The sequence below is a fragment of the Sorex araneus genome, chromosome X, assembly GCF_027595985.1.
Source record: "Sorex araneus isolate mSorAra2 chromosome X, mSorAra2.pri, whole genome shotgun sequence".
Lineage (NCBI taxonomy): Eukaryota > Metazoa > Chordata > Mammalia > Eulipotyphla > Soricidae > Sorex > Sorex araneus.
In genome coordinates, this window is record NC_073313.1 from 47,212,261 (window position 1) to 47,231,961 (window position 19,701).

Sequence of the window (19,701 nt, forward strand, 5' to 3'; positions counted from 1 at the left end):
ATTTGGACCCAACCCAGGTCAGTCTTGTGCAAGGCAAGTGCCCTATGGGTGGTACTGTAATGGCCTTTTCATTGTGCATAGCAACTTTAATTATAAAGTTTTATTTTTTTAATTTATATATAATCTCGGTCACACGTTTACAACAGTGTTAATGATTTTGGTTTCCTTCACATTTAGTTATAATTGTCATCTATTAAGTGACTGAAATTTGAATAAAACTTTGTTAACATGTTTTTAGAAACACAGAAAGAATTCTCTGAAAAGTGTCTTATAGTATCTTCTGCTTGTATATTTTATTAGAGTCTAAAAAATGTGGTTACTGTTTCTGTTCAGGTTATTTTATTGGAATGTATCATGGATCCACCATTAAGTGTTTATCACTGATTAGTGACAAATGTGAAATCCAGTCATTTTTTTTTTAATATTACTTGCAGCTTGGCAGGGACATGGTATAGAAGCAGTGAAGTAAGGAGAGAAGAATTAATTTTGTATGTAGAAGTGGTAATTGAGTTATACCAAGACTTTAATTCTATCAGTACATGATTTTGTGTAGCACACCTTCTGATCTGTTTTACTTTCATTAATTTTCGTTATTGTCAGTTTTTGCTTTTGCTCTTCAGCTGTTAACCTTTATTTTGACGTAAACTATAGCAGAAGTTATGTCCTTTTCATAGTTTAAGATTTCCTTTGTGTTATCTACTGGCTCTGCATTGCTGTTATTCAGCCAATAAAGTAGTTCCTACTGTAATTAATATTGCCTTACAAGATCTTTTCCTGTGATTAAATTTAAATCATACTGAGTAATATCTAAGTCAAACCAAATTCTTCCAAAACATATAGTGAGATATTCTGAAATCTGAGGTTTGATTCTTGGGGCTGGAGTGATAGCACAGCGGGTAGGGCGTTTGCCTTGCACATGGACAAACTGGGTTCAATTCCCAGCATCCTGTATGGTCCCCCGAGCACCACCAGGAGTAACCCCTGTGCATTGCCGGGTGTGACCCAAGAAGCAAGCAAAAAAAAAAAAGTTTGATTCTTTAGAATTTTTTGTTAAATTTTTAGTAAAAATTTTGGTTAGCTACTAAAGAGGTTTTATGTGTGTATATCTTAAAGTTGCTAAATGCACCAAAACCCTATACATTCCTGTGATTGCTTGAGTTATTTCAGTATATCTAGGTCTCATTGTATTGATGAAGACAAGGATCTGATAAATTGGAAATAAAAATCATGAGCTTTTTTTTTTTTTTAATTTGAGCTTAGACAGATAAGTCAAGATTACAAATGTTTGCCATTTCTGCTCAGTGTTCCACAACTCAAAAAAGGAAAGTAGTGATAAAGATACAAAAGACTAGATGTCTCTGGTCTAGAAGCTTTATAACTAAAAATAATTAAAGTGAATTCATTTACCTGCAGAACACTTAATCATTCCTCTATCAAATGAAGTCATTAAATTTGAAAGTATTTTAAATAATTGCACAGTGACCAAATTCATCCAGCTCAGCTTTGCTCAGGGAGTTTTAAGAGTTGGACAAAAAGCATTTAAAATTGGGTAATCTCAGTGTCCTTTCCAACACCTGCTTCCTTGCTCAATCTTAAATGCTTTTTCCCATTTTGCATTGTTCAGGCTGGAGCAATAGCACAGCGGTCGGGCCTTACACGTGGCCGACCCGGGTTCGATTCCTCCACCCCTCTCAGAGAGCCCGGCAAGCTACTGAGAGTATCTCGCCCGCATGGCAGAGCCTGGCAAGCTACCTGTCGTGTATTTGATATGCCAAAAACTTGTAGTAACAAGTCTCAAAATGGAGATGTTACTGGTGCCCACTCAAGCAAATTGATGAGCAACGGGATGACAGTGACAGTGATATTAGTTTCATCACTTGTAGTAAAATTTAATGCGTAGAAGGTAGTTTATTTCTATTACCATACCTTTATCATTTGTATAATATAAATTATTCACAAGTAGAAATTTTTTCCTTGTATTTTTTGGGTGGTGCTGAGTCTTACTCCTGACTTCTATACTCAGGGTTCACACCTGATCATAGTGGGTAACAGCGCTTACACTCAGGTCACATGCAAAGCAAGCACTCTACCCACTATACTGTGTATCTAGCCCTTAACAAGTTGAATTTTAAGTGGAGTAGTTTTGTAGTCCTTATGCAGTTGCTTACATATTTCCTTCAGGAATTTTTTTTTTTTAAGTTTTGAACTCAGTCGATGTTTGAAAATTGAAATACACTATGAAACCGCTAAATATAATTTGACTGCACTGTTTATACTGGCTGTTCTTATTTTCACATAAATGTTTTTTCATGTGTTGGTTATTTTAATCTTATCCTTTGGTTCATTTTAGTGCTGTAGTCAATGCTGTATATCAAAAAGAAGTTATAATACTTATTCTTCCATTATGGTTTAAAACCTTAATTACAGCATTCAATGATAGAACCAATATCTGCTTGCTTATTCTTCAGTTTTTTAAGATTTAAAAATAAAGGCAGCTACTTTTAAAATTACTATTTTACTCTCCATCTTGCCATTTTTTGCTTTTGTTACCAAATTGCAGATATAATAGGCAGAATTTTGCTACTATGTTCAGCAAGCATAATATGCTTTCTTGTATAATTTCTAATATTTGGTGCATAACTTTTGATTCTTTAAAATTGTGATGATTTACTATGCAGTACTTCCATCTCTTGCTCTATAAAACTATCCAGAATCATTTTGTTTGAATTCCCAATTTATAAGTTAAATTGGCAGATATACAGTTCAGCATGAAAAGTTATTATTTATATGGATATTGTGAGTGAATGTTTTATCTTGCATTGTTTTAATGATGATGCTTGAATTGTTTCTTTACCATTCTCAGCCAGCTTTTTGCAACTTACATGGAATTTTTGGATTTGTACCAATTTTATACCTAAGCTAAAAAGCATCATACCTATTTTTGAACTGTCTTTATGCTTTCTGAAGATACTGAAAACTGGTTTGAATATGGTAGAATATATTTTAGTGTATTGATTACATGTGAACTTGTAATATTTAGGTGAGATTTAGTTAACATGGAGTGATTTGAAAGCTCGAAATTGTATTTTTCTTAATTTTCTGAGTTGATTTTAAACTCTACGAAACTGAAATATCTTTTCTTACACTAAAAGAATTCCAGCTTGGTAATACTGCTACCATATTTTAAAAAGAGATGATGAAACACGTTATCTTTGTTAAAGAAAGCCCCTCAATTTTAAGTGTCAGAGAATGGATACCAACGATACTTGTTCTTAAAATAATATTGGCATAATTTTTCCAGTAAATTCTAGAAGAAAGGGTCTTATTATATTAGTCAGAGGTTTACATGGAAAATTGTCTCCAGATTTGGAAAAGAGAGGTAAAGTGTTTTTGGTTTGAGAATTGCCACAAAGACTCTCTGGTTATAATTACTAGATGAGACATAAGAGATACGTAGTCTAGTCTATAATTTTTAGGCCTTTTTTGCATCTGATGGCAGAAGGTGATTGAGATGATTTGATTTTCTATTTGTTCTTCAGGTAAAGAAAATGAGTTAGAAAATTATGCATGAAAGATTTGATTTAATCATTCATGAGTTTTATCTTTCCCCTAGTAATAGAAGACCTAAATATCAAACTAAGCATTTTCTGAACATAACACTAATTCAAATTTTATGCCTTTGTGCAGTTGCCCAATAATTTAGTTAGGACTGAATTTAGAATCTTTTTTTCTAAATAAATTCACAGCTAATTTATTTTCCCTTTTCTCTTTAAAGGAACCTAGGTAAAAATGGCTTATCTAACAGTAGCATCTTATTGGATAAGTGTCCACCTCCAAGACCACCATCTTCACCGTATCCACCTTTGCCAAAGGACAAATTGAATCCACCTACACCTAGTATTTATGTGAGTTTAAATTGACTAACTAGAAATAAAAATCAAACTAGCATCTACGTCTATTTGCCTATTATAAAGTTTACTTTAGATCTGGATGAATGCCCTTCAGAAGCTTAAAATTATTGGTCACTGGAATACTTTAGGGATATGTGTAATTATACACACATTCCAATTACAGATACCTGATACAAGAAATGGGCTGGAGCGTTAGCACAGCAGGTTGGGCGATTGCCTTACACGCAGCCAGCCCACCTGGGTTTGATTCCTCTGTCCCTCTCGGAGAGCTCGGCAAGCTATTCAATATGGTGTATTCAATATGCCAAAAACAGTAACAACTCACACAATGGAGATGTTACTGGTGCCCACTCGAGCAAATCGATGAGCAACGGGTGACAGTGATACAAGAAATGGATGAGTTCATTCAGAGCTACTCTTGTTTCTCCACTCCATTTCCTTCCATCCCACTACTACTATCTCAAACGAAAAATAATTTCTGTAAAGCTTGCCTTGAGATTTCACCTGTTTTGCCCTCTTTGGGCCACATTAGCCCTTGAACCAGTGTTTATTGATCCTTTAGTTTGTGTTGGAAACTAATGTATCTTCTACTGGTCATAGAAATTTGTATAATCAACCCATATAGTCCAAATAGCAGGCTTTGGGCTATATGGGTTGATTATACAAATTTCTCTCTCTGTAACTAGTATCTTTTACTTATTGTTTGCTTGCCAGTGTTGTAGCTTATGATAGGATCTTCTTTTTACTCTCCTATTTCTATTTAGGCACTGTGATTTATAACAGTTAATAGTAGAGTTACAGGCATATGGTTTTGCAGCACCACACCCACCACCACTACAATGGTGGCATACCTCTGTCTCAAGGTGTCTTCTTGTCCTTTTCCTATCCCTTTGGAAGACAGCTTGTAGTCCAGTTCTCAAACTAAATTTTATTTTTACCATATTTTTTTCAAGATAAAATATGAAAAGATCAATTATGATCAAAAGGTGTGATGAAATGCTGTAAAAGCATAGTAGACTGAATGGCATATAAGATGCATTATGTATGTAGAAGGTCAGTTTTACAAAATCTAATAATTCGATTTAATTTTACAGTTGGAAAATAAACGTGATGCTTTCTTTCCTCCATTACATCAATTTTGTACAAATCCAAACAACCCTGTTACAGTAATACGTGGCCTTGCTGGAGCTCTTAAGTTGGGTAAGCTTTATTTTTTATATTTTTAAAAATTCTTTGGTTTTAAGGCCACATCTGGAGGTGCTAGGGGCTAGTTTAGCTCAGTGTTTGGGAATCATTTCTAGTTGTGCTTGGAGGTGATGTGGTATGAGGAATGGAACCTGAGCCTCCTGCATTAAAAGCATGTGCTCAGCCTGTCTTTTTGGCCCCAAGTTGAGTAAGCTTTAAATAGGAAAGTGGAAGTGTTTGTGTAACTTTGCTGTCTTTTAAAACATGTAGAAGAAACACTTTTTCTTTCTTTTCATATATATATATATATATATATATATATATATATATATATATATATATATATATATTCATTGTTTCTTACTCTGTGTATGTATAGTCACCTTAATCTATAATCTGAAAATAAAATGTTTGTTGTACTGGTGGCTTTTTAATTTCGCTTTTATTTCTGTTTATATAATTGCCATTATTTAGATCGAATAATAGAAGAAATACTTAACAGAAAATGTAAGCAAAATTTGATACTACTAATAATTATTATGGCTTCTACTCACATAGCTGAAATAAATAGGAAACTTTAGTCCCTGGTCCCTTAATTTTACTTCCGTTGATGGATGATTATGTCCCAGGGCGTTAATAATGTTGTGCAAACCTGACATGATAAGCAGGGCATGTGGAGGCCCTGGTTGATTCACTCCAACCCACGAGAAATTGTATAGTATTTCTTAAAAAACTGTAAAATTATTAATATGTATAGTTCTTTTTTTTTCTTTTCTTTTTTTTTTTTTTTTGTGAAGACCTGGGACTTTTCTCCACCAAAACTTTGGTAGAAGCTAACAATGAACATATGGTAGAAGTGAGGACACAGTTGTTGCAGCCAGCAGATGAAAACTGGGATCCCACTGGAACAAAGAAAATCTGGTATTGTGAAAGTAATCGATCTCATACTACAATTGCTAAATACGCACAATACCAGGCCTCCTCCTTCCAGGAATCATTGAGAGTGAGTATTTACTTCATTAAGATTTATTTTATATGGGGCTAGAACAGTAGCACAGCAGGTAGGGAGTTTAAACTGCCTTGCATGCTGCTGACCAGAGTTCAATTCCCAGCATCCTATATGGTCCCCCGAGCACCACCAGGAGTGATTCCTGAGTGCAGAGCCAGGAGTAACCCCTGAGCATTGCCGGGTATGACCAAAAAAAAAGATTTCTTTTGTAGCTATTTTACCTTTAACTTTTAAAAGAGCACACTACTCTTTTTTTTTTAATTGAATCACCATGAGATATAGTTACAAAGCTTTCATGATTAAGTTTCAGTCATACAATGATCATACACTCATCCTTCCACCAGTGTACATTTTCCTCTACCAGTGTCCCCAGAATCCCTACTGCCACCCACCATCCCACCCCCACATCCTGCCTCTATGGCAGACAATTTCCTTCTTACTCTCGTTACTTTTGGAAATTATGGTTTGCAGTACAGATACTGATCATGTTTGGTCCTACATCTGCTTTCAGCACACATCTTCCATCACAAGCAATCCCACCAACCCTCATTGACTTAGTGATCCCTTATCTCTCCCAACTGCCTACTTCCTGGCTCATGAGGCAGGCTTCCAACCATGGAGCAATCTTCCTGGCCCTTGTGTCTACTGTCCTTGGGTGTCAGTTTCCTATTATTTTATATCTACAAATGAGTACAGTCGTTTTATGTCTGTCCCTCTCTTTCTGACTCATTTCACTTAGCATGATACACTCCATGTTCATCCACTTACTAGCAAATTTCCTGACTTCATCTTTCCTAACAGCTGCATAATATTCCATTGTGTAGATGTACCATAGTTTCTTCAACCAGTAGTCTGTTCTCGGGCACTCGTGTTGTTTCCAGATTCTGGCTATTATGAACAGTGCTGCAATGAACATACAGGTGCAGATGTCCTTTCTACTGTGCTTTTTTGCACCCCCAGGATATATTCCCAGAAGTGATATTGCTGAGTCATTTGGAAGCTCAGTTTCTAGTTTTTTGAGGAATGTCCATGTCACTTTCAGAAGGGCTGGACCAATTGGCATTTCCACCAACAGTGAGAGTCCTGTTCTCCCCACCCCCATTCCAGCACTGGTTGTTTGTGCTCTTTTGATGGAGCACACTACTCTTATAAACATCACATCTCATCATACTTATATCAAATGAAAGTACTTTTTTAAAGTCATTCTTCACTGAAGCCTTAGCGAACATACGGGTTTGTGAAAGTAAATAATTGTTACTGTGGAGCTGAGATGTCACCCTCATCTCTGGAATATTTCTGTGTGGGTATGCTTAACCTCCCCATTTTGTACTTTTTTTTTTAATTGGGTCATTCTTTGTGGGGGCTGTCCTGGGATTTTATTTAATGTGGCTGTTGAAGAAATTTTATTTATAAAAGCGGCTTATGGAAACGGAGTTTCAAAACATAACTCCATCAGTCTAGGTGTGAACTTTGAAGTTTTATAATGGGAAGGACCAGCCATTGCAGAATATAAAACTGAATTGCTTTTTATTCTGTGTAGGAAGAAAATGAGAAAAGAAGTCACCATAAAGACCACTCAGATAGTGAATCTACTTCATCAGATAAGTAAGCCACTCTAAATGTCCACTTGACATTATCATTTAAAAGGCATATTTGTAATATTATCTTTCTTATTTTAAGTTCTGGGAGGAGAAGGAAAGGACCTTTTAAAACCATAAAGTTTGGGACCAACATTGACCTGTCTGATGACAAGAAGTAAGTCTTTGCAGTAGCATTTCTGTGCACTAATACAGTGAGGTATTGTTTGCGTGTTTAGGAGCTGTCTACAGTTTCCTTTTCTGTTTTATTCCACGTTTTTTTTCTATGTTGATACTAATTTTATTTTTCCAAGGATTTGCAATTGTTTTCTTCCTCCTAAAAAAACTTTTGTACAGATTTTCAGCAATGCCATGACTATTCGCTAATTATATAATCATTCAGTTACATCTTGTAACATTCATTTACTTTGGTCAAATTTTTTGTTGGTTTTGCTTATTGGACCACCCAGAAGGTGCTCAGGGCTAAATCCTGGGTGTATGTTCAGGCATCACTTCTAGCAGGACTTAGACCATTGAACCTGGGCTGGACACCTGCCAAACTAGCACCCTACCCACTGAACTGTCTTCTTGTCCTTTTGGTCAGTTTTCATGTTTTTTATTAGAAAGGGATTTTTTTCTGCAAAATGTAAGCATTCTGGTTGTTCAGTGTCAAAGTAAGCTATTTATAGATTTGTTTTTCTGGTTTACTACAAAGGTTTTGAAGAATGGTTAATTTCACAAATTTTTGTAGCAGTATTTCACTCTTGATCTATTGTTTTTATTGCAGATGGAAATTGCAGCTACATGAGCTGACTAAACTTCCTGCTTTTGTGAGGGTTGTATCAGCAGGAAATCTTCTAAGCCATGTTGGTCATACCATATTGGGCATGAACACAGTTCAACTATATATGAAAGTTCCAGGAAGCAGAACACCAGGTAACTTTTTCGGTTTGGGGCTAGATAGACCAAGTGATGTTCAGGTGTTACTCCTGGCTCTGCATTCAGGAATTACTCCTAGCAGTGTTTGGGGGACCATATGAGATGCTAGGGAGCAAAGCCAAGTTGGCTGCTTGCAAGGCAAATACCCTACCCACTGTACTATTGCTCTAGCTCCTATGTTCTAACATTTTGGGGAACTAGCTGCTAACCACCAAACTGTTTGCCACAGTATTTGCACCATTTTAATACTCCTTCTAGCAATGTACAAGGACTATTGATTACACGCACACGCACTTTGGGGGTGGGTGGGTGGGGTCTGTGTGTGTGTGTGTGTGTGTGTGTGTGTGTGTGTGTGTGTGTGTGTGTGTGTGTGTGTAATTAATGGCATCATGCATGCTACCACTGAACCACATACCACAGTTCTAGTGTTAAAACTAATTTCTCTAGTCCTCACCAACACTTGATCTCCTCCCTTTTGTTTGTCCTGTCCCCGCCCCCTTATAATAATTGAATTCTGTTGTGTGTTTTTCTTTACCCCCCTCTGTTTTTGTAGTGCAGAGCAGAGATTTGCTTTTAAGTTTCTCAGTGTTCTGGAATAACCTTCTCCACTGAACCAATTGCCCATTATAGGCTTGAGCTGAAAGGAAAAGGTCCTATTGGAAAATAATATTCTTTGGGAATAAGATCCTCTTGAAAGAGTAAGACTCACACCAGGATCAAGATTGCTATAGAAATGTTGGGTATTTCTGGAAGGTTTCCCAACAACTCCTGCTCTGTCATCTTTATTTGAAACTCAAGACGACTACTACTGATGTCCTAATACCTCTTTTGAGAAATGAAGGAACAAGGAAAGGTTCTAGTAGCTATCAGTGATAGCTAATATATATTATTTTCTGTGTAATAGACACTGTTTGAAGTAGTTATTTCCTTGATCCTCAGAACAATTTGACTTAAATTTCTAATTCTGCATATAAATAAATTGAGTCATAAAGGTTTAGCAACTTGTTTATATGATGGCTAAACCAAGGATCCTAGCAACAAAACTTAAGCTCCTATTTTTATGTATGTATGTATGTATTTATAAAATAGGGGCCATACTTAGCTGTACTGTGAGACGCCTAAGATTACTTCCAGAGATTCTGTGCCTGTGGGTAGGGGTGTGGGCTGATCATTTCATTGTTGGACCCAGTGGTATGATCTCAGGACCCACCACACACCCAGTGGTGCTTGGGGATGAATAGGGCTATTCCTAGTGTTGTGGCGAGGGAAGATAGAGGATCTGTAGTGCCAGGGAATCATCAAACTGAATGCCTCATATATGCTAGGTTATGTACCCTGCTGCTTCACTATTCTCTGGAACTTAATATTTTCACCCTGCTTAGGACATTTTTGCTGAAAAAGTTAGGAGTCAAAGAGCTTGGCTCAAAAATAAGAATTTTAAGGAGTCAGATATTATAGGATAACAGGTAAGGCACTTAACTCCAACCTATGTTCAGCCCTGGCATCCCCATATGGTCCCCCAAACCCACCAAGAGTAAGCCTTGAACATAGCCAGGAATGGTCCAAAACAAAGTAAACATATAATAAGATTTTAATACAAAGATGCTATAAACAACTGAGTGCCACTAGAACATACTCTGATGAACATTTCAAGCACTTTTTTCTATTGATAATAATATGCTGATTTTCATTTTCTCTCACATTTCAGGTCATCAAGAAAATAACAACTTTTGTTCAGTGAACATTAATATTGGTCCAGGTGACTGTGAATGGTTTGTTGTTCCTGAAGGTTACTGGGGTGTTCTGAATGACTTCTGTGAAAAGTAGGTTTCAGATTTTTTTCTTTAAATATAATTATTCAAAAACAGTAAATGGCCTATGATACTGATATCCTAATGCATATACTCAGGTTTACTTAACTGTTCACGAGAAAATTCTTTTTTAAAATGATGTTCCAAACTTCCTGTTTTGTATCATTGACAATATTTTAAGAAGTTATCCATGTAACATCTTCATACACTAATAAGTACTCTTGACTTTAGGGAATAGAAAGGATATAAAAGATAGAATAAGTTATTTTGTTAGGTTGCTTTTTTTCCTGAATTTGGTTAGTTTTTATGGTACGTAAATATGGTACTGGGAAGATATTTATTCCAAGAGAAACTTACTGTAAAAGAAGTGAATACTCTTGAGATAAAGTTCTAAATCTCTAAAATGGCTTATAAATTCCCACAACTCTTGTCACTAATACCTTTTCAATTGTTTTCTGCGTTTTCTCCCTTTTTTCTGCATTCACTATGCTATGACAAAATCACATTCTCCCAGTTTTTCAAGGTTTATATATAAAAAGATACATAATTATGTATTATATAAATATATTTATAAATAAATGTATAAAATATGTTTCTATAAAATATATATATTTTTTTGTTTTAAGGAAAAGTTGCTATGGGAGGGAAACTGGGGACATTGGTAGAGGGAAGTGGACACTGGTAAAAGAATTGTTTTTGGAATATTGTACACCCCTAACTTTGTAGCTTTGTAATTCAATTTTTTAGGTTGTTGCTGTGAGGTAGAATTAAAAAGCCTTAGGTGTTTTTATTTGTTTTTAAGTAGAGCTAGTAGTGTGTTCTGTAGGATGTTTCCAAAATAGGGACTGGGGAGTACAGGAGTAGGAGCCAGAGGGTATAGAAAGAAAGAAAAAAAAAACACCAGTAGGGGCTGGAGTGATAGTACTGCAGATAGGGCGTTTTCCTTGCACATGTCTGACCAGGGTTCGGTCCCTAGCACCCCATCTGGTCCCACAAGCCTTCCATGAGTTTGTCCTGAGCACCTCTGGGTGTGGGCCCCCCACCAAAAAAAAAAAAGTTTCCAAAGTATAGTGGTGGTTGCAGTGATTTGTACATTTTTGACAATTTTTTTCAACTGGATTGTTTAGTCAGCTAGTTGATCAGAACTTAGAGAAGAACAATCTGTCTTCTTTTCCTGCTTAGGAAACCCAAAACAGTAGAAACCATTTCTGTTTTCTGCTTTTCTTCAGAAATAGAAATTGCTAGTATGATGTTGATGTATTTAAAAGGCTTAATATCAACTCCATATTTACCTCTCAGAGATTTTCAGTTACTCTAGGAAGAAGGGTTTGGTCCAAATAGGTTTGAGTGAAATGAAATTAAAAGTTAATATATATAATAGTTTTGGGTTTTGTTAGTCTTTGAAAAATCAACTGTAAGTATCAATACTAAACTTTGAGTAAGCCATTCAGTACTAACTGAAGTGAATCTATTTTTAAAACTTTAGACATTATCTTCCAGTCCTATAAGGAACTTATTGAAGTACTTGATCCATTTGCATTATTTTTCTTATTTCAGAAATAATTTGAATTTTCTAATGGGTTCTTGGTGGCCCAACCTTGAAGATCTTTATGAAGCGAATGTTCCAGTGTATAGGTTTATTCAGCGACCTGGAGATTTGGTCTGGATAAATGCAGGAACTGTTCACTGGGTTCAAGCTATTGGCTGGTGCAACAATATTGCTTGGAATGTTGGTCCTCTTACAGGTATTTTGAAGAATATGCTTTAAATGTTTAGTAAAGGTTGCATCTGAATTGTCTCTTCTTTCTTATCTTAGAATGTAACTCAGGATTAGAAAAAGAGTTCTTGAGTATATATTCTAAAATCAAATCAGCAAATGGGAACCTCAGACCATAGATTTCAGCAAGTAATAACTAAATATATATATATGTGTACAAGATAGACTTTAAAAATAATTTTTAGATGGTAAAGGAAACCCCTTTATGAGAAGAAGCAAAGTAGAATCTCTAATCATTCTTCCAGATTTTTACTTTATCTTGTATGTCTTGTGAATAACCCTAATATGTTTTTTTAAAAAGTTTGAATTATACCTACTTTCAGTCATACAGATTAAGAATGTGGCATTTAAAGCCTAGATTAGAAGTAGGACCTGACTCATGCAACTTTGGGCAAGTTATATAACTTTCTCTCTGGGCCTCGATTTCTTCTTCTATATAATGGAAATAATAGTACAATGGTGAAGATTAAATAAGATGACTGACGTAGTTTTAAATAACATGGCACAATGGATGGACATATTCTACACTATATGTCACTACTATAGCCGCAATTATTTTTGCAATCTTCTGAGGTTTCATAGTTGGTGTATGTATCACCTGAGAGGTTGATAATGGTTATATTTTAGTACCTCATATTACTTTATAACTGTTTTTTTTTTCCTAGCCTGCCAATATAAATTGGCAGTGGAACGGTACGAATGGAACAAATTGCAAAGTGTGAAGTCAATAGTACCCATGGTTCATCTTTCCTGGAATATGGCACGAAATATCAAGGTCTCAGATCCAAAGCTTTTTGAAATGATTAAGTAAGTTCTTCTAAGAGTGCTGTAGTCCTTCTTTTGAGGGGAGTGTTAACTGTTAAATACTTCTCCCCCACATCCCCCATACAGAATTGTTTACATTAAAATAAAATGTTCGAGAAATCTAGAAAAGTGTAATACAAGAATTCCATGTTGAAAGTGATTTTCCCTTCACTGTGGTACTAAGGAACAAAGGTATAAATGATTCCAGTAGGTTCACAGACTTGCTTCCCCACTACACTCTGAACCACCTAATTCCTAGGAGAACTTTAGTTTCTGTATTGAAAAAAATGCCCTTAGTATCTATCAGAGGGAGAGAATATCATCACAGAGTAATTGCTGTGACAGAGAAATTCACATTCATTATAGGGTTTGGCTAAAATGTCAGTAGTTGTTATTGTTTTTATTTAAATCATCTTATAATTGTCCCTTAGCTCCTTTAAATGCCTAGTAGAAATTGTTTGGATACATATATTCTAGTAAGCTCATGTATTGTCAAAAGCTGTTTTGTAAACTATTTAGAAGCAACATTTTCAAGCAGTGCTTGTTTTCTACCATTACTACTTCTTCATATGATGAAAGAAATTCTGGTCAAAGAAATGTGGGAAGTGATGGTTTAGAATAAATTTCGATGAGTCTTCAATTTTTCGAAGACGTATAACTGTTTATGTGTTTTGTGAGGGTTTGAAATATATTTCCCAAACTTGTTTGTTTGACCAGTAGTATCATGTGAAGAATCATTTTCCAAAACTCATTTTGGAATACACTACTGTGAATTCTCTGATAGAAGTTTGTATTTGTTTTTATTATGATAGTTTATACATTAAGTATTTCTCCTGTAACTACATTGATTCCAGATCAGCATGTGTTGTTTTCAAATTACTGTCTTACATAATTTTGGCTTATTTAAGTGATTTCAGATATTCAAAATTTTATTCGAACAAAATTGTTGCCAAAGTAATGTGCCTTTGAATTATTTTATGATATATATAGTCTGATCTGTTGGCACAATTTTTCTCTAGTCTTAGGTAGAGAGGAAATATTGAAAAAAAAAAAACCAAATGTAGGGGCTGGAGTAATAGCACAGTGGGTAGGGTGTTTGCCTTGCATGCATCCGACCTGGGTTCAATTCCCAGCATCCCATATGGTCCCCAGAGTATCGCCAGGGCTAATTCCTGAATGCAGAGCCAGGAGTAACCCCTGTGCACTGCCGGGGGTGACCCAAAAAGCAAAAAAAAAAAAAAAAAGTAGCAAGAAATACACAAAATCTTTAAAAATTGGATCTTAGATATCATCTTACATAAATAGAATTGTTTGGGGTGATTCATTTATCCATTTATTGTTACATAGATTGGTACTTTGTTCTGGATAGTAAATAGAACTCATTTATATAGCAGAAATTTATATAGACTGCGTTTTTCTTATTATTACGATATTGGTAGATTAGAATTTTTATCATTGGAGAGTATCTTAAGTCATTCAGTCAGAACTCCCACCCCCAAAATAGTGGCTGCCAAAATAACTCCCAAAAATAATGCCTTTTTGAGCATTATAAATGCTCAGTAACTTCTTAAACACCCCCATGATCTCACTCTTACTAGGTCATTTGGTAATAATGCTACTTGACAAATTAAGCACTATTCACACTATTCCGTTTGTACCTTTCAGCTTCCCAAGGTGGCAGTTTAAGGACCCAGAAAAAGAGTTGGCTAGGGCTGTTTAACAGAAGCTCTAGAAAATGCAGAGCTCCCTAGAAAATCAGAATTGACTGGTTAGGAGTTTTCTGTCTGCTTACTTAGCATTTTATAATTATCTTAGAAGAATGAGGAGAAAAGAGTTGGGGATAAAACTTGGGACAATACTTGTATTTTTTATAAGCTAGAAAAGGAAAATAAGGAACTTGATAAGGCTTAAATAGCACATGGAGAATGCATTATTTATAGACAGAAAGATTGAGTTTGATCCCCTAGTATCCTGCCAGCAGAAGACTGAATCAAGAAAAAGGAAGTAGGAGTCTAGTTTCATAAGCTAAGTTTTGCTGTAACAAAAATGTACCAAGCATCTCCATTAGCTAAATTCATTCAGCCTTTGTACACCTGCTGACCAGCATCTGTCTGGGCACACTGATCCCTGAGCTGCAGTTATAACCAAAGTGTTTTTCAACTTCTTTACACCTGTGGACTTGTACTTCCTTGGACCAGTGGTTGAAGAATGTCGATTTATTTATGTCATTGCATTGATTCACGAATCTAACATCTTCCCAACAAAGGAAATGGTGCTGAATTTTTCTGGCTTATGAGATGTACTTGTTCTTAGTAAAAGTGCCTCCTTTGTCATTCATTCCTTTGCTTTGACTCAGTCATTTTCTTCATCTCCTGTTTACTCCACTATCCTTAGCAATTAAATAGCAACTATTTAATATGAGCTGCATTTTTAATACCTCTTGCCCCCCCCCACATACACACTCACACACTCACTCACTCCTTTCTCCTCTTTTGAATTATCTTGAATAAAACTTTAATTCTGTATACAGTGAGCAAAATGTGTTGTAGGATATTTCAAAAAAGGAAATATCTACTAGACATAAAAGATAGAATGGAAATAATAATTTTATCTCTTCTAAATTATTCTTTTTAGTTCATAAATACAGTGAGTCTACAATGTAAATTTTAATTCCTATTACAATATTTAAGTGAAACTCTCTTTAAGTAGCCATATGGAAATATGGTTTTGTTACTTAGAAAAAGGAGTGTGAGGGGCTGGAGCGAGCACAGCGGGTAGGGCATTTTTGCCTTGCACACGGCTGACCCGGGTTCGATTCCCAGCATCCCATATGGTCCCCTAAGCATCGCCAGGAGTAATTCCTGAGTGCAGAGCCAGGAGTAACCCCTGTGCATCGCCAGGTGTGACCCAAAAAAGCAAAAAAAAAAAAAAAAAAATAGAAAAAGGAGTGTGAGGTACCTTGTAACTAACACTCAGTTGGCTTGGCTATTGTTAAAGCAGAGCAGTGCCCATACAAAGAAATGAATTAAGGCTACTTATCTCTTTAATTAACTGGACTATGACAGTTTCACACTTTGATTTTTACTATTCTCCTATTTAGTATATTTTATATAGTTTGTATTTTAAAATGCATAATATTTATATAGAACACATTGTTGGGTATATATTTTATACTTGTTTGTACTTTGCCTCCCAAACTTTACTTTGTATTTTTTTAATCTGCAAGAGTTGGATTACTACTATGAATACCTTGAAAATATCATCTGAATTCATCAAATAAGCTTTTGCCACATTTACTTTTTTGCTTTCTGGGTCATACCAGGCGATGCACAGGGGTTACTCCTGGCTCTGCACTCAGGAATTACTCCTGGCAGTACTCAGGGGACCATAAGGGATGCTGGGAATTGAACCCAGGTTGGCCGCGTGCAAGGCAAATGCCCTACCTGCTGTGCTGTTGCTTCAGCTCGGGGATTTCCTTTTTGAATTTGCTTTCTCATTTGCATGTAGGTGGGTGATAGGATTTTTTTGAGAAGAATTTGATTGGTGGACCCCAACCTCATTCCAGTATAAACTGCTTCCAGTCCCTCTCGGAGAGCCTGGCAATCTACCTATGGCATATTCGATATGCCAAAGACAGTAACAACAAGTCTCACAATGGAGACATTACTGGTGCCCGCAACTAGCAACTTTTTTCTCCTATTCTTTCACACACATATTACATAAAATTCTGTTAAGTGAGTCCCAAAATATATACTTTATCATAAACAGGTTTTTAATACAAAATAATCAGTTAAGTGTTCATTTTATCTTTGGTTCCCTTTTTTTTGGTTTTTGGGTCACAGCCGGCAATGCTCAGAGGTTACTCCTGGCTCATGCACTCAGGAATTACTCCTGGCGGTGCTCAGGGGACCATATGTGATGCTGGGAATCGAACCTTGGTCGGCGGCATGTAAGGCAAACACCCTACCCGCTGTGCTATTGCTCCAGCCCCGAGATTCCCATTTTTAAATGGATAAATGAGTGTTCTATCGGTCATTGGTCTTAGCCAATTGGCCTAATAATTGAATAAGAGGATATGCCCATATGCCCATGGATATGCCCATAACAGGTTAGCATAGAACCTGTTATCATAGTTAGCATAGTACTGTTGTCCTGAGGTTAAATATGCAGTGTTTGTGATAACCTTCTACAAAATTAAAATCTAATTCTGCATTTTCATGGTCGGTATTATTTTTGCTTTTGTGCTTTTTCTTTATGCAAGACTTTTAATTTCTTTTTCTTTTTCTTTTTTTTTCTTTTTTTTTTTCTTTTTGGGTCATATCCGGCCATGCACAGGGGTTACTCCTGGCTCTGCACTCAGGAATTACCCCTGGTGGTGCTCAGGGGACCATATGGGATGCTGGGAATCGAACTCGGGTCGACCATGTGCAAGACAAACGCCCTACCCGCTGTGCTATTGCTCCAGCCCCCAAGACTTTCAAATTCTTAAGATACTCAATTGTGTCATTGACTGAGACCTTGATTTTCAGCCATAGGTTGGTTTAAATGAAACTGCTATTACATGTCTTTCATTCCTACACATTATTCTAGGGGAATACAGTACTGCATGACAGTTGGTAAGCGTTTTCTGACGACCCATGTATTTGTTTGCTTTTTTTTTGCTGCATATCTTTTTCAGTGAAAGAGATTAGACAAACATGGCAACTCTTAGTACACTTTAACTGTACACCATCTACTACTTAGTGGCTGAAATTGCTACTATAAAGACTTTTAAAATGATATATCAGGTTAGCCCATGTTTCTTACATCTCCATACTGATATAAAAGAATTTACATGGAGCTTTGGAAATCTAGTCACTTTGCACCTAGAATTAGGTATAATCCCCAGTGTTGTCTAAACTCCAGGATAGTTTAGTGATATAGTACTGATCACTGTGATTTCATTCCTATTCATATTGCCCCAATAGCCTCATTTCAAGTATAAAGTCTTGTTTTGTTTTGTTTTGTTTTTGTTTTTGGGTCACACCCGGCGATGCACAGGGGTCACTCCTGGCTCATGCACTCAGGATCAAGTATAAAGTCTTACAAGAATTGTTTCCTAGATAACCTCTATATTATGATACTCCTTTTGCCTAAGAGATACCTTCTACCCACCTATCCTTCCTTCCCACATTAAGTAGATGACTTAAATATGAAAACTGCTATGATTTCAAATTCCCTTCACTTGAAGTTATCTCCTTCCTTTTAGCTTCTGGCATACTAATGCATACATTTTTACTGTTCATGATGTCATACATATCTTTAATCTTGTTTTAATTTTCAAATATATTTTCACGTCTATTTCCTGTGTGACGTTCTCTCACAAGTAATCACTCCAGACAGTTTTTTTTTTTTTCTTTTTGGGTCACACCCAGCGATGCTCAGGGGTTACTCCTGGCTTTGCACTCAGGAATTGCTCCTGGCAGTGCTTGGGGACCATATGGGATGCCGGGGATCGAACCTGGGTCGGCCGCGTGCAAGGCAAACGCCCTACCCGCTGTGCTATCGCTCCGGCCCCACTCCAGACAGATTCTTATAAGTCCAAGAATTCCAGAACTGAAGTGAGAGCACAGCAGGCAGGGCGTTTGCCTTGCATGTGGCCGACCTGGATTTGATTCCCAGCATCCCATATGCGCCCCCCCCCCCCCAGCACTGCCAGGAGTAATTCCTGAGTGCAGAGCTAGGAGTAACAACTGTGCATTGCTTGGTGTGACCCAAAAAGAGAAAAAAAAAAAAACTTAAAAAAAAAAGTCAAAGAATTCCTTGCTTCTCTAGTTCCTGAAATAATATCTGACCCTCTTTTTAACATGCCTTTATAAAAACAGCATCTAGGAGCCAGAGTTATAGTACAGCAGGTGGGGCTCTTGCCTTGCACACTACCTACCCAGGTTCAATATCCAGTACCCGTATCATCCCACAAGCCAGCCAGGAGTGATTCCTGAGCACACCAGAAGTTAAATATCTTTTTTTCTTTTTTTAATAACATTGAGTTCTCAATTGCTCTTAAGGTAAATTTATTAAAATTAAGCAAAACTGAAATTGTGAGACCCAAACCCTCATAACCAAATTTTAAAGGTGCCTGTCAGGATGACAGGCTGGGGCTGAGATCGACGTAGTAGTGGTGGGGGTTCGGGGAGTAGGAGAAGGAATCTGGGAACACTGGTGGAGGGAAGTTGACATTCATGGCGGGACTGGTAATGGACATTGGTTGTCAAAAACCCAATTATGAGTGACTTTGTAATTCACAGTACTTTAATAAAATAAAATTGGGGGGGTAAAAGTAAAACCGAAATGAGGAGGAAATAACCATAATATTTATATTTCATGTATGAGTGAAACCATTCAATAATTGTCTTTCCTTATTTCACTTTTTTTTTTTTACTAATTTGTACTGGTTTTTATAGAGCTACACCAGTTTACATTCCTACCATCAGTGTGTCAGGGTTTTTTTCCTCATCTTTGCCAAGAATTGTTGTTTCCAGTCCTCTTATCAAGGCCATTCTCACCAGTGTGAGTTTACCTCCTTGTGGTTTTGATTTGCATTTCCCTAACAATAAATGTTGGGTTTTGTTTGTTTTGGTTTTGGGGCCACACCTAGCAATTGCTCAAGGATTACTCCTGCTTTGTGCTCACTTTGTGCTCAGGGATC

At 36.4% G+C, this 19,701-nt stretch overlaps 1 protein-coding gene across 5 annotated transcripts in view; it reads left to right on the top strand.

The window, feature by feature from the left end:
* The window catches only part of KDM6A (lysine demethylase 6A), a 155,052-nt gene that overhangs the window by 128,346 nt on the left and 7,005 nt on the right, over positions 1-19,701 (top strand). For 4 of the 5 annotated variants that reach the window (XM_055120447.1, XM_055120450.1, XM_055120449.1 and 1 more), the window contains 9 exons: positions 3,776-3,905; positions 5,006-5,111; positions 5,894-6,099; positions 7,646-7,710; positions 7,786-7,860; positions 8,470-8,618; positions 10,330-10,444; positions 11,990-12,177; positions 12,875-13,016. In XM_055120447.1, coding sequence (XP_054976422.1) covers positions 3,776-3,905; positions 5,006-5,111; positions 5,894-6,099; positions 7,646-7,710; positions 7,786-7,860; positions 8,470-8,618; positions 10,330-10,444; positions 11,990-12,177; positions 12,875-13,016 — 1,176 coding nt within the window. Of the gene's footprint in view, positions 1-3,775; positions 3,906-5,005; positions 5,112-5,893; positions 6,100-7,645; positions 7,711-7,784; positions 7,861-8,469; positions 8,619-10,329; positions 10,445-11,989; positions 12,178-12,874; positions 13,017-19,701 lie in introns of all 5 variants that reach the window. The other variant, XM_055120448.1, reaches the window with a different exon arrangement.